At 48.8% G+C, this 14,692-nt stretch overlaps 1 protein-coding gene and 2 long non-coding RNA genes across 3 annotated transcripts in view; 2 read left to right on the forward strand and 1 right to left on the reverse strand.

Annotated features, from left to right (window-relative positions):
- The window catches only part of TPRG1 (tumor protein p63 regulated 1), a 47,095-nt gene extending 42,660 nt beyond the window's left edge, over nucleotides 1-4,435 (forward strand). Inside the window, exon 6 of the mRNA XM_079978288.1 lies at nucleotides 4,230-4,435. Within this exon, the coding sequence (XP_079834414.1) occupies nucleotides 4,230-4,424 (195 nt within the window). The 3' untranslated portion in view covers nucleotides 4,425-4,435. The remainder of the gene's footprint in view (nucleotides 1-4,229) is intronic.
- LOC307217271 overlaps nucleotides 1-6,415 on the forward strand; it is a 42,900-nt gene extending 36,485 nt beyond the window's left edge. Inside the window, exon 2 of the long non-coding RNA XR_013839511.1 lies at nucleotides 6,184-6,415. This is a non-coding gene — a long non-coding RNA (uncharacterized lncRNA). The remainder of the gene's footprint in view (nucleotides 1-6,183) is intronic.
- LOC307217198 lies at nucleotides 4,525-14,150 on the reverse strand. The gene is made up of 3 exons (XR_013839419.1): nucleotides 14,128-14,150; nucleotides 4,769-5,042; nucleotides 4,525-4,657 (listed from the first exon to the last, which is right to left on the reverse strand). It is a non-coding gene; the product is annotated as an uncharacterized lncRNA (long non-coding RNA).
- Nucleotides 14,151-14,692: the final 542 nt, after the last annotated feature.

The raw sequence follows: 14,692 nt of genomic DNA on the forward strand, positions 1-14,692 counted from the left end.
ACAACCAAGGCGACCAACTGAGGTCCATAGCAAGGTCAGGAAATAAAAGAGCCTAACCTAACCTAAAAGCCTAACCTTTGTTAGCCTAACCTAGCAAAGGTCCATATAGTAACAGCTATGGTTTTCCCAGTAGTGATGTATGGAAGTGAAAGATGGACCATAAAGAAGGCTGATCGCCAAAGAACGGATGCTTTTGAATTCTGGTGCTGGAGGAGACTCTTGAGAGTCCCATGGACTGCAAGAAGATCAAGCCTCTCCATTCTGAAGGAAATCAGCCCTGAGTGCTCACTGGAAGGACAGATCCTGAAGCCGAGGCTCCAAGACTTTGGCCACCTCATGAGAAGAGAAGACTCCCTGGAAAAGACCCTGATGTTGGGAAAGATGGAGGGCGCAAGGAGAAGGAGACGACAGAGGACGAGATGGTTGGATAGTGTACTCGAAGCTATGAACATGAGTTTGACCCAACTGCGGGAGGCAGCGGAAGACAGGAGTGCCTGGTGTGCTCTGGTCCAGGGGGTCACGAAGAGGCGGGCACGACTAAACGACTAAACAACAACAACCTAAGGGAGGGAGGGCGGGAGAACTGGCCGAGTAGGGAGAAAAACAGGGGTGAGTCCTTGGCTGTGGGCAGTTTAAATAGCCTGCGCCATGCTCCCAGACCATACGAATTGGACGGCCTAAGGGTGATATGGCCGAGGACCATTCAATGCTCCCAGCCCACAACGACATCTCCCCGGGAATGGGACATGGCTTTCTCCCAAGTTGGGATTCAAGGCAACGCAGAGCATTTTTGAAACATCATGCAAAGAGGAATAAGAACAAACAAGTTAAAATGCAATTGAACACATTTGGAGTCAGCAATTAAATTCCAATTTGCCAGCCCAGCAATCAGCATCTTCTGCACTTTAGTCGCCAAGGGCCCTGTCTCAAGATGAGCAGGCGCTGAGGCAGCCATCCACCCAGGATGGGATTTGGTTTGGGGCTTTAGGGTGTGGCGAGGTAGCATGACCCGAATTCCAAAGTGCCCTCTCCTTTCCCAGGAAGGCGTCTGCATCACTTCCTGGTGGGCGGCACGGCTAAGGAAAACCCCAAGCCGATTTCCATTCAGGAGTGTGCCTGGAGACACCTGTCTCCAAAGATTTGCATTTGCAGATGACGAATCAGTGACTTTTCTGTGATGTCAGCGTATCTGAGAAGGGCGAGCTGCTTTTGCACTCAAGGGATATTGGCCAACTTCATCACACACTCCTAATGCCTGCAATCGGTTCTTCCGGCTCATCTTGTTGGAATAAGCAACTTTATTGCAGTGCTGTATTGGCAGGGCAGGGAATCCTGTGGCTGCAACTGGCTCAGCCGAGGGGGGTGGGGGGCGGCATTGAATGTCCACGGCACTCCTGCTGCTCAGGGAAGAGACCTCTCCAAACATTCACACTCCAGCTTCTGTGGCGGAAGGAAACACAGTTGAAATGAAAACGTATTTGGGGCCTGATTAAGGCCTGGAGGGTGGCGCTGTGGTCTAAACCACTGAGCCTCTTGGGCTTGCTGATCAGAAGGTGGGCGGTTCGAATCCCTGCAACGGGGTGAGCTCCCGTTGCTCGGTCCCTGTTCCTGCCAACCTAGAAGTTCAAAAGCACGTCCAAGTGCAAGTAGATAAATAGGTACCACTCCGGCGGGAAGGTAAACGGCGTTTCCGTGCGCTGCTCTTGTTCGCCAGAAGCAGCTTAGTCATGCTGGCCACATGACCTGGAAGCTGTACGCCGGCTCCCTCGGCCAGTAAAGCGAGATGAGCGCCGCAACCCCAGAGTCAGCCACGACCTTTAAGGCCTGGAGGGAGTGATAAAGGTTGAGATGAAGGGGACAGATTCCCACCTGCTTCTTGACATTCAGAGCCCTAGAAGCAGAGGGATGGGTGAATCTGCAAATTTTGGTTTCTTGTTATTTTCAGCCTTAATTTCAGTTCTCCTTATTTCCTTCCTTCCTTCCTTCCTTCCTTCCTTCCTTCCTTCCTTCCTTCCTTCCTTCCTTCCTTCCTTCCTTCCTTGTCCTCATGAAAATTTATTAGAATTTTGTTCAGATTTCTCCTAATGTATAGATTTGTGAATACAATTTTCCTAATATATACATTTTTTGCAAAACAATTTTGGTGCACGCTTCACTCTGGCATGAACATTTTGCACAAATTACTTTACTGGAGAACTGCACTGAGGGTTTCAGAGAAGTGCAGAATCCACAGAGGGCTGTGTTTGGGTTCCTGCACTGTTTCAGAAAGTGCAAATTGAGTAGGTCCTCCTTTAAGTGGGAACCTGAATCGAATTTCTTACCCCACCCCAGCTGAGCATGACATCTGGCCTGGAACTGAGCTGGCAATTCTCACTACCCATTAATTGCTTAGTTCCAGAAATACAGTTCTTTGCACTGAGGAGCTTGCAATCTCTGTGTCAAACTCTGAAGCGATGTGTGTGAACCTGCGTGAAGAGGCAACAGGGGGTTAATCATGAGCAACATGGCTTTGTTTCCCCCAAACACCCACCAGCTACTTCTTCTCCAGTTGTGTCTCTCTCTCGCTCAGGTCCGTCTTACCCATAGAGGCTAGTGGTGCGGGGCGCCAGGGCGCAAAGTTCTGGAGGGCGCCAGGGAAGAGATGGAGGCTGGACGTGACACCTCCTGGCATCAGCTCGCCGCCCTTGCCTGCCTCTGCTATGCCACACTGAAGCAGCGCCGCGCCCGGAGCCTCCATCTGCCGTGGCCAACATGGCACGGAGCAGCCAGCTGAGCCAGGAGGTGCCGTGTCCCACCTCGTCTCTTCCCCGCCAGAGGAGCCACCCTCCAGCCACTGCCCGCCTACTCCAGCCCCGCCGGCAGCACTGTCCTCCATAAAAAAAACTCTGGGAAATGGGGGTGCTAGAGGGAGCTTTGCACCATGGCACCGGATATGCTCTCTCTCTTTATTCTCGAGATTTTGGCACCTCTCCACGGGGTCTGTCTGCCTGCCCGGCGTGTAACCCAACCTCCTCTGTGCTCCCCGGGTTCTGGGGATGCCTCGGCGTGTTAGAAGTCACTGCCATGGACCGCTTTTAATCCCCGATCTCTGAATGGGGGCAGAAAGAGCCAGCATCTTTCGTGTGCACAAGATTCCGAAAGCTCCTGAGACTTTCAGAGCAGGAATTGGTGGGTGGGGGGGGGGGGAAAGGATTTTTCATGCACCCCATGAGCCTGCAGCGTATTTCCAGTGTGGGACACAATGTTCTTTGGGGAGGTGGCAGAGGGGTGGTCGAAGGACAAGTGGAGATTCCTGGTTCCTCGGTATTCTCAGCAGCGAGGTGGCCGGGATTCAGTTTCAAATGTTATTTGCTGTGGACGGCCAAGCATCGCTTGGTTTCCTAGGCAGGCTGTTGTTTTCCTTCGGTTGCAAAGACCCACAGAATGCGCACAGTGGCTGGCTGGCTTTGGCCATTCCTGTTGGGGTATTTTTAATATGTGGGCATCCTTAGCACCCAACCGCACTTGAGAAATGAGGATGGGGTAGAAATTTGTTTTGGTTTGGCACTTGTAGGCAAGTAGACCTAATTTTGCAGGGTGTGTGAACCAAAGCATAGAGATCCTTCAAGATTCACACTTCTCTGTATTTTGCAATGCAGTTTGCCAGCCAAGTATTGAGTACAAGAATGCACATGGTAGGGTGAAGCGTGCATAGAAAGGTATATATTAGAGAGGGTAACATGCAAAAATGTGTTATATTTGAGATTTGCAAAATTAATAAATAAATATGTCCATATTGGACAAAATAGCATGTAAATGTTGCACTAAAATATTGCTGAATTTTCATGTGGACTTTTTTTTAAAAAAAAGATTTGCAAAATGATGTGGGAATTTGGAGAACTGAAGAGTGGAAAAACTGGAATCTCGGGCAAAACTGACGCAGCTATCTTTCCCCGTGCCTACTTCTCCTGTCCTGGATTAGTTCTCCAAGAATTCCAGGGCAGTTCTGCATCCTTGCGTAGAAGGAGTGCGGGAGATTTGCATTTGAATGTATTTGTGGCTTCCTGCTTCCTGTGGGAGGGAGTTCCACAGTTTGCACTGTGCAGAGAAAGCCTCCTCTTTTTATCTCCAAGGTTATGATGGCCCAACATAAATTATTACTAGACCAGGCTACAAATCTATTGTCCTGTTCAGCAGCTCCCAAAAAAATGTGGCCAGCCTGACCGGATTCTTCTCCTGCCTTTCTGCAGATCTCTGCCTTCACTGCCATGCTGGTTCAAGCAGTCCAGAATGCCGAAAGAACGGATCCCACAGCTGGCCGAACTGCCGGGGTGGAGGTGACCCACGAGCCCCTCCTCATAGAGACCTACACGGGGCTGATGTCTTTCCTCGGAAACCGAAACAAGCTGGGTTATTCCCTCGCTCGGGGGAGTTTTGGCTTCTGAATGTCCAGCGAATTAGGGGTTTTCCTTTTGTGGTGAATGTGTTGTGTTTATTCCCCTTGAAATGTTGCTAAAGAGGGTGGGGGCTGTTACTGAAAGGGCTGTGAGGTGCAACATCCCCACCCGGCCTTATAATGTAGGAAACTGTGTGCTGAGTCCAACCATGTAGCTCATCGTGGGCATCATCTCAGGCTGGAAGCAGCTCTCCAAAGTTGCAGACTTTTCCCAGGATTACCCTGGGGATTGAACAAAATAAAAAAAAAAATTTCCTTCCAGTAGCACCTTAAAGACCAACTAAGTTAGTTCTTGGTATGAGCTTTCGTGTGCATGCACACTTCTTCAGATACCTGGGGATTGGACCAGGGACCTTCTGGATGCAAAGCAGCTGCTCTGAGCTACCGTCCTGGAATGGCAAAACCTCCTTTTGCAGGGTTCAGGGCCACACAGGATTTAACCACAGGGTTTGGAAAGATCTCCCCTGTTGAAAGGAGCCACAGTTCTCTAGAACCCTGACAGCCGCCTGCAAGACAATGGCCCACCTAGTCCAGCATCCTGTTCTCACAGGTGCCAGTCAGATGCCTGGGGAAAACCCACAAGCAGGAGCTGAGTACAAGAGCAACGCTCTCCTAGAATAGAATCATAAAATCATAGAATCACAGAGTTGGAAGAGACCACAAGGGCCATCGAGTCCAACCCCCTGCCAAGCAGGAAACACCATCAGAGCACTCCTGACATATGGTTGTCAAGCCTCTGCTTAAAGACCTCCAAAGAAGGAGACTCCACCACACTCCTTGGCAGCAAATTCCACTGTCGAACAGCTCTTACTGTCAGGAAGTTCTTCCTAATGTTTAGGTGGAATCTTCTTTCTTGTAGTTTGGAGCCATTGCTCCGTGTCCGCTTCTCTGGAGCAGCAGAAAACAACCTTTCTCCCTCCTCTATGTGACATCCTTTTATATATTTGAACATGGCTATCATATCACCCCTTAACCTCCTCTTCTCCAGGCTAAACATGCCCAGCTCCCTTAGCCGTTCCTCATAAGGCATCGTTTCCAGGCTTTTGACCATTTTGGTTCCTCTCCTGTGGTTTCCAGCAACGGGCGTTCAGAAGCATCGCTGCCTCCAGCTGTTGAGGCAGAGTATAGTTATTGTGGCTAACAGCTCCACTAGTGTTCATAGAATTGCAGAATTGGAAGGGTTCTTCTAGGTCAGCCCACTTCAGTGCAGGAATGTAGTATCTGAGGAACATCTGAACATGATCCTCCTTGGTTTTTTTCCATTGCAAGCTTCTCTCCTGATAACTCAGGTGTTTCAACACCTGAGCTGGATGCTTACCTGAGATTCCTGCATAGATGGCACTCGGGGTCCTTTCCAGTCTATGATTCTATGAGCATTAAGAGAATCCTCCAGAAAAGCAATCTCTCCAAGGACCTGCTGATGGCATTTTACCATTGTACTGTTGAGAGTGCATTAACTTATGATCTGTGTGTGTGGTTTGGGAGCTGCATGGTCAGGGGAAAAACAATGCTGTCCAGAGTTGTAAAGACTGCGGAGAGAATAATTGGGCGCACTCTCCCTACCTTGGATCAAATCTATGCTTCCAGGTGCCATAAGAAAGCTGCAGAGATAGCGCAGGATAATGCGCACCCCGGAAATGATCTCTTTCCACTTCTGCCTTCTGGAAGAAGGTCCAGGGTTATAAAGACTAGGACTACTCGCCTGAGAAACAGTTTTTATCCAAATGCGATTTTGGTTTTAAACGCAGTGTAAGGAGTCTCTATGGGAGTATACTGTATTTAATTATGGGGTATCAGAGTTTTTAGGGGGCTAACCAGGCTGGGATAGCTGGGATAGCAGCCTTGTTGGTTTCTGAATGTCTGGTGTAGATTTTCAAATTCATCGTTCTGTATGGGACAATGACAAAAAAGATTATCGTATCGTATTAAGCTCATTGTATCTAAAATGCAGTGACAAGAAAAAAGAAAATCCGTGGCACATTTCGGTGAATCTGGCCCTGTTGCCAAAGCAAAACCACCCTCGCCTAGTCCCAGGTTTCCACCTCTACAACCTGGGGATTAGGCAAGCGTACCCAGCAAGGTTGTTGTACGAGGCAACGTGGAGTCCTTAGAATACTCTGCGGCTGCAGTCCTAAGCCACTGAATTCCATGGGGCGGAATGTGAATTGCATAGGACTGTGCCCTAGGCTGCAATATAAGTGCTATTATTTCAGTGAGAGTGGCTGAACAACTGTTGTTGTAAACCATAGAAGGAAAGAGTTGCTCAAGTCCTTGTTTGTGGGTTTCCCTTAATGGGCATATTGTCAGTGAAGTTCTACTCAGTATTGATACAGAGTAGATCCCAATGTATAGTTGGCAGCGTAACAACTTGAACATGTTGCAGGATTCCCAACAAATAGACCAGAGGCCATTGTATTTCATCCAGCTGAGCTTTACTGCTTTGTTGTTTAGTCGTTTAGTCATGTCCGACTCTTTGTGACCCCCTGGACCAGAGCACGCCAGGCCCTCCTGTCTTCCACTGCCTCCCGCAGTTTGGTCAGACTCATGCTGGTAGCTTTGAGAACACTGTCCAACCATCTTGTCCTCTGTCATCCCCTTCTCCTTGTGCCCTCCATCTTTCCCAACATCAGGGTCTTTTCCAGGGAGTCTTCTCCTGAGGTGGCCAAAGTCTTGGAGCCTCAGCTTCAGGATCTGTCATTCCAGTGAGCATCCAGGGCTGATTTCCTTCAGAAAGGATCAGTTTGATCTTCTTGCAGTCCACAGGACTCTCAAGAGTCTCCTCCAGCACCATAATTCAAAAGCATCAATTCTTAGGCAATCAGCCTTCTTTATGGTCCAGCTCTCACTTCCATACATCACGACTGGGAAAACCATAGCTTTTACTGTAGGGACCTTTGTTGGCTTTACTGCTACTGAAGACAAATGAACATAATGGTCACAAATCCATTACATTCAGGATTGGCCCTGTCCATAAGAAATCCAGTTGCAGCAGGCTTAACGCAAACTTACAATAACTCGTAATAAGACTAAACCTTAACACTATAGCATACTATGTATAGAACACCACACCAGAAATAAAAGAGATAGAAAGAGAGAGAGCCAGGCTCCTTCTGGCCTCACTATTATAGCCAGCATGACCTTGACAGAAAGAGAGAAGTGAACCAATTTAAGCCAACTGTAATAATAATAATAATAATAATATATTTTATTTATATCCCGCCCTCCCCAGCCGAAGCCGGGCTCAGGGCGGCTAACAACAATCAAACAATCAAACAATCAGATAATCACACATTCTAAAAATATTTCATTATAAAAATCAATTAAAATCAAATTAATGGCAACTGATTAAGCAAGATTCTGTGCAGGTTGCCAGAGGAGGGAGTCAGGCTGCGCCCTGACCAAAGGCCTGGTGGAACAACTCTGTCTTGCAGGCCCTGCGGAAGGATGTCAGGACCCGCAGGGCCCTAGTCTCTTGTGACAGAGCGTTCCACCAGATTGGAGCCGCAGCCGAGAAGGCCCTGGCTCTAGTTGAGGCCAGCCTAACCTCTCTGAGGCCTGGGACCTTGAGGATGTTATTATTTGCAGACCGTAGGTTTCTCTGTGGGGCATACCAGGAGAGGCGGTCCCGTAGGTACAAGGGTCCTAGGCCGTATAGGGCTTTAAAGGTTAAAACCAGCACCTTAAACCTGATCCTGTACTCCACCGGGAGCCAGTGCAGCTGGTATAGTACCGGATGAATGTGATCTCGCAGCGAAGACCCCATAAGGAGTCTCGCCGCGGCATTCTGCACCCGCTGGAGTTTCTGGGTCAGTCTCAAGGGCAGCCCCACGTAGAGCGAGTTACAATAATCCAGTCTGGAGGTGACCGTCGCATGGATCACAGTGGCTAGGTCAGGGCGAGAGAGATAAGGGGCCAACTGCTTAGCTTGGCGGAGATGAAAAAATGCCGCCTTTGTTATAGCTGTAATCTGCGCCTCCATAGAGAGGGAGGTATCGAAGATTACACCCAAACTCTTAACGGACGGTGCTGGCACTAATTGCACCCCCGCAAGAGATGGGAGTTGCCCCCTCAATCCCATATCGTCCCGCCCCAGCCAGAGGACCTCTGTCTTCGAAGGATTTAACTTCAACCGGCTCCCACGTAACCATCCAGCCACAGCTTCCAGACATCTCGCCAGTGTGTCTGGGGCCGAGTCAGGATGGCCATCCATCAACAGATAGAGTTGGGTGTCATCAGCATACTGATGGCAACCCAGCCCAAAATTCCGGACAAGCTGGGCGAGGGGGCGCATAAAGATGTTAAAAAGCATCGGGGAGAGAATCGCACCCTGAGGCACTCCACACACCAAGGAGTGGCGCGATGACAATTCCCCCCTCTACACATCAGGGCAATACTTTCGGCACTAGGAAATGCAAACTGGCACATTGGGTCGGCCACTGTGAGAACAGGATGCTGGACTAGGGGATAAGAGAGGTCATCTGGAAGACAGGTCACACCCACCTGCCCAGGTGATGGAGTTGGCTTTGCAGTGGGGTCAGAGAAGGCTAAAGGTGCCTGGGGAATTGGGGCTGGGTGCAGGATGGATGGGGTCCCCAACAAAGTACCACCTGGTGCCCACCCTATGAATGAGACACACACACACTTCCCATAGCAAATGGCAGGTCATGATAGCCTAATCTAGGTGACCCTGGTGCCTCAATCTGTACCCCAACCCTGGACCAGAAGTTATTTTCTTCTTATTGTTTTATTTCAGTTACGTTTGTGTTATCTAGATTATTAGCTGGTCATTAGAAGATCAACTGTTTAGAGATTGCTGCTTGAGTTTGATTTTCCTTGTCCCTCTTTGTCTCTTTTCCTTTGTGTACCATGTTTTTCTTTTTTCTATTGTATGTCCGTGGGAAGAGACTCCCTTGTTTTCATAGTCTGTAAGCTGCTCTGGGAGCCTTTATTTGCTGAGGAGCGGCGCAAAAATGGTCCCAATAAAGACATAAATATTCTGTGTTACCATATTAAGAGTGGGGTGAATTATTTAGAATTTTGGGTCAGGGGAAGCATCCATGCCTTTGTTTGAGGGAAAGGCAAAGCAAGGAAACAGTAAAAGGAATCATTAGGTGTTTAAATAAAATGTGAAAACCTTGATAAACTATTGATGAAGGGGGAGGGGAGTTAAGTAATCAATTCACAGATGGGTGGAAACTACATTCAGTTCACATTTAAAGTTAAATCTTCCTCATTTGTACTTTTGAAAACAATTTGAGGACTGAAACACAGCAATCCTTTGGAAGCTGCACTGCTCCAAATATTGGACTGTTCTCCAGCCAAGAAACCTAATGTGATTAAGTCAGCCATCCCTCGTATCCATACAGGGCTTTTTCAAAAATAAAGATGGCTGCTACAAAAGGCCATAGAATCTTAGAATTGGAAGAGACCCCAAGACTCATCGTCCAACCCCAGTAAGTGCAGGAATCGCAGCTAAGAAAGGACTTTTTAAAAAGAGAGTCTGGGGCAGGTGTCACTCACTGGGGGGCAGGAACCCTGGCAGTGCCCACAGATACTGATGCCAACCCTGCAAGGTTGGCAGCTCAGAGGTGTGAGACAGACTAGGAGAAATGCAAGTGTCTGTTGCTGGCTTTTGGAGGACTAGAGCTACTACTTTTCCGGCTGCTCGACCTTTGAGAACACAAGAAGAAGAAGAGGAAGGGGGGGAGGAGGAGGAGGAGGAGGAGGAAGAAGAAGAAGAAGAAGAAGAAGAAGAAGAAGAAGAAGAAGAAGAAGAAGAAGAAGAAGAAGAAGAAGAAGAAGAAGAAGAGGAGGAGGAGGAGGAGGAGGAATAATAATTTATTATTTATACCCCGCTCATCTGGCTGGGCTTCCCAGCCACTTTAGGCAGCTTCTAGCAAAATATTAAAATACAGTAATGCATCAAACATTAAAAGCTTCCCTAAACAGGGCTGCCTTCAGATGTGTTCTAAAAGTCTGGTACTTGTTTTTCTCTTTGACATCTGGTGGGAGGGCGTTCCATAGGGCGCGTGCCACCACCGAGAAGGCCCTCTGCCTGGTTCCCTGCAACTTGGCTTCTCACAATGAGGGAACCGCCGGAAGGCCCTCGGAACTGGACCTCAGTGTCCAGGCAGAACGATGGGGGTGGAGACGCTCCTTCAGCAGGATCAGGCTCATGGTCCCTCTAGTCCAGCATCCTGTTCCCACAGTGGCCAGCAGATCCCCCTCGAAAACAGGACCTGAATGAGTTAACTCTCCCCCTGCCTCTTATTTGCCAGAAAATACTTCTCTTAATTTCTTCCGAGTGTAGAGAGCGTGAACCCAGCTGTTATGGCTAGTAGCCATGGAATAGCACTCTCCTCCATGAATTTGTCAAACCGACATTTAAAGCTATCTCCTTTGGTAGTCATCACTGCCTCCTGTGGCAGGGAGTTCCATAGTTTAACAATGTGCCGCATGATGGAGTTCTTCCTGGTTTCTGTTCTGACTCTCCCACCATTCAGCCTTCATTGGAGGTCTTAGTATTAGGAGGGATAGAAAAAGCCCCTTCCGAGCTCGAGAGGAGGGGGGGTTGCGGGCCAACCTCTCCCACACACGCGGGGGCTGGTTTTAGCCCCCGTGAGAAGAGGGAATCCCTGGGCGTGTCTGCGACGCGGCCCGCCAATCGGCGGGCAGGGGAGGCGTGGCCAAGCCCATTTAAGGCCGGCACGCCCGGGGACTGCCCTCTTTACCCCATTCCAGCTGGCCAGTTTTCCCATCCCACCCACCCTTTAGGCTTAGCTAGCTTTGACCTTGCTATGGACTCCGGTTGGTCGCCGCAAGGGGCCTGGTAGGAATTTTTCCAACTTGGCGCACTTCCAGCCTTTTGGTTTTTTCACCTACCTTGTAGCAAACGTCACAACTTCTTCGGTATTGGCAATTAGGCATTGGCAGGGGTTAATTGTTATGCAAAGGAAGGGGGGGAAGGAAACGCCATCACCTTCCCCCAATGAAAAGGGTAGTCCAGTAGAGGACTCTGGGGGGCGTTGCCTTGTCCGAAACCTAGGGAGGTAAGGGCCTCCGGCATGCCCCCGAGTGGTGACACCCGTGGGATCCTAGTTGGCATACATCAACAGGACTCCCACGGCTTGTGGATAACCCTTCCCGGTCCCCATGCCGGGTAGTCGATAGGAACCAATGCCTAAGGCCAATACCTTCCAATTCCTGTAATCAATAAAGCTGTGGCCTTTTTATGCCCATTAACCTTAAATAATGTGTCCAGTGTCTTCATTTCACTTGGGGGGGGGGAGAGGTCTCGCCACGCAACAAACATTTGTCTACCAACTTTATCCAGGATTTAACAGCGTCCCAGAGTTTAACTGCTGCATTTGCAAAAAGTGGGGTAGTACGCACAGCTTTCTATTGCACACTTCTTACAAGGAAGCTTCCTAGCAGTTGGGGGAAAGCAGGAAAGACTTACTTGATGCAACCGTGAACAGATACCTGCATATTTTAAGAGGCCTGTTGCAATCGTGCAATTTTTATGCGAATGCACGAAAAGGCACACCCTCTGCCCCGCTCCCTTGCCTGCAACTTAGCTCACTCCACGGGCAGCAATCCTGCAGGGAGATGAGGGCAAGCCCACGCCACGTTCCTGCAAAGGATCACAATGTGCAGCAGGATAGAGCCATTCTGGGGCAGCCGCCTTAGCCCTGCAGCGCCAGGAAATGGGACGCGAGTGCAGGGGCCGGCGCAGGATTCAAGCTGGCAAGGGTGGCGCAACATTGCCGCAATTGGGGTCCGCCCCTCTTCTCCACACCTGCTGTGCCGCCTCCACGGCGAAGACAGCCGGCCCTTCCCTCAAGGAAAAAAGACAGGGCCACTCCCTTCCCTCTTCAGCTTACAGGAATTGCCTCCGCCTGAATCACCGTTGGCACGAGGTGGGCACTGTATCATTGGCAATGGGGCCTGGGCGGTGCCAGCTGTTACAGCTGCAGGGTTCGGCCTGGCTCTAACAATATGTCAGGGGCCTGAGATGCGCTTCCTCAAAGCATTTCTCCGTGAAACCGCATGTGGGTCCCTTTGTGGGCCTTTTTGCCAGGCGCCCACAGGCTGGAGAGCAGAGGAATTCGAATAACTCTCCGTGTTTTGTTTTCCCTTCTCACCCACGCTGTACCCGTTCGACCCAACCTATTTAAGGCATTTCCCCAGCTGCCAGCAAGCTGGTACTTAGTTGCCTTGAGTCTCGTGGGTCACCAGGGCTGGATTTAGGTTTGCTGAGGCCCTAAGCTCTTGAAGGTAACGGGGCCCTTTATATGTCCAGCTGTCCTTTGTCAACAAAAAATTGTCACTGTTTTTGTGTGTGTTGAATATACGCTATGTGGTAATTTATGGACCTCATAGGTATCTAAAGCCATTTGCACATGTGGCCATGAGACCAGTCCATGCAGAATGTTGTTGTTGTTTAGTCGTTTAGTTGTGTCCGACTCTTCGTGACCCCATGGACCAGAGCACGCCAGGCACTCCTGTCTTCCACTGCCTCCTGCAGTTTGGTCAAACTCATGCTGGTAGCTTCGAGAACACTGTCCAACCATCTTGTCCTCTGTCGTCCCCTTCTCCTTCTGCCCTCCATCTTTCCCAACATCAGGGTCTTTTCCAGGGAGTCTTCTCTTCTCATGAGGTGGCCAAAGTCTTGGAGCCTCAGCTTCAGGATCCGTCCTTCCAGTGAGCATTCAGGGCTGATTTCCTTCAGAATGGATAGGTTTGATCTTGTTGCAGTCCATGGGACTCCTCCAGCACCATAATTCAAAAGCATCAATTATTTGGCGATCAATCTTCTTTATGGTCCAGCTCTCATGCAGAATGCAGAATGTAGGCAAACCTATATATAGAAAGGAGCAAACCAGTGATATTTTAGGGAGCAGGCTAGCAGGCGGGGCCCATGACTTACATCATAGGAGCCTACACAACACAAAACACTGTTGCTGTATGAAGGTTTTATTTTATTTCTTTTTTTATCTTATATTTTGGAAATGTACATTCAGGTTTTTTCCCTTTATATTTTTTTGGGGTCCCCAAGAGAGTGGGGCCCTCAGCTATAGCTTGTTTAGCTTATACGTAAATCCAGCACTGTGTGTCACAAATCATGGCTCTGGTAACCAGCGAGCTCAGTGCACAATTATTATTATTATTATTATTATTATTATTATTATTATTTTACAAACACATCTAGTCCTGCAGGAATGAGGAAGTTGGTCCTGCAAAATTCCATCTTCTGTGCAAAGGAATAGAATATTAAAACATAAGAAGAGCTGTTTGGATCAATCAATCTAGCATAGCTAGCAAATGTCCTGTTTTAATCAGGACATCCCGGAGTACAGAATCCAGTCCTGGGAGACCGGAAGACGCACCCTTCCTGATGTCCAGGTTTTGGGGACAAAAATGTTGGGAGGTACGATCTGGTCCAACATCCTGTTGTCCCAGTGGCCAAACTAGACGTCTGCGAGAAACTATGAATTCCTATCCTTCGGAATTTGCAATCTTCTGAATTTTCCGAAGCAATTCAGCAACCAAATAAAAAGTCCATGTTGGGAAAACAGTGCATAAAAAAAACAAACATAAGGAAGAGCTTTTGGATCAGGGCCAATGACTCATCTAGTCCCTCATCCTGTTCTCACAGGAACCCACAAGCAGGATTCGAACACAAGAGCGACTCTTCCCCTCCTGTGGTTTCCAGTAACTGATATTCAGAAGTATTTCTGCCTTTGACTGCGGAGGCCGAGCAGAGCCACCCTAGCTAGGAGCCATCAGTTTCCATCTCCTCCTCCATGAATTTTCCTCATCTTCTTTTAAGCCACCTAGGTGCCTCCTGCAGATGTGAGTTCCACAGTTTCCTTTCGTCACCACCCCACTTTGAGCTTCCCAGTGGAAGAAAGGATAGGAAGGTAATGAAGGAACAAAGGAGAACCCTCAGACCCGATGCTTTAGTGCAAGGGCTCCTGTTCGGTTCCTGCCAGAGCAAAAATGTTTGAGGTGAATTTGGAGACCCAACGAATATTTGGGGAAGCGAGAAGGGTTTCGGTAAGGAAATTCCCTTGGGTATTTCCACACATCCTTCACCTGTTCTGCCAAAATATGTTTTTCTTTAAGAAATCAAATTTTAAAAATTTAAAGAATTGTGGTGTACTGGTTAGAGTATTGGACTAGGACCTGGGTTCGAATCTCAGCCATAATACTCACTGGGTGACCTTTGGCCAGTCACTGCCTCTCAGACTAACC

Source organism: Podarcis cretensis (assembly GCF_951804945.1).
Source record: "Podarcis cretensis genome assembly, chromosome: 5".
NCBI classification, from domain to species: domain Eukaryota; kingdom Metazoa; phylum Chordata; class Lepidosauria; order Squamata; family Lacertidae; genus Podarcis; species Podarcis cretensis.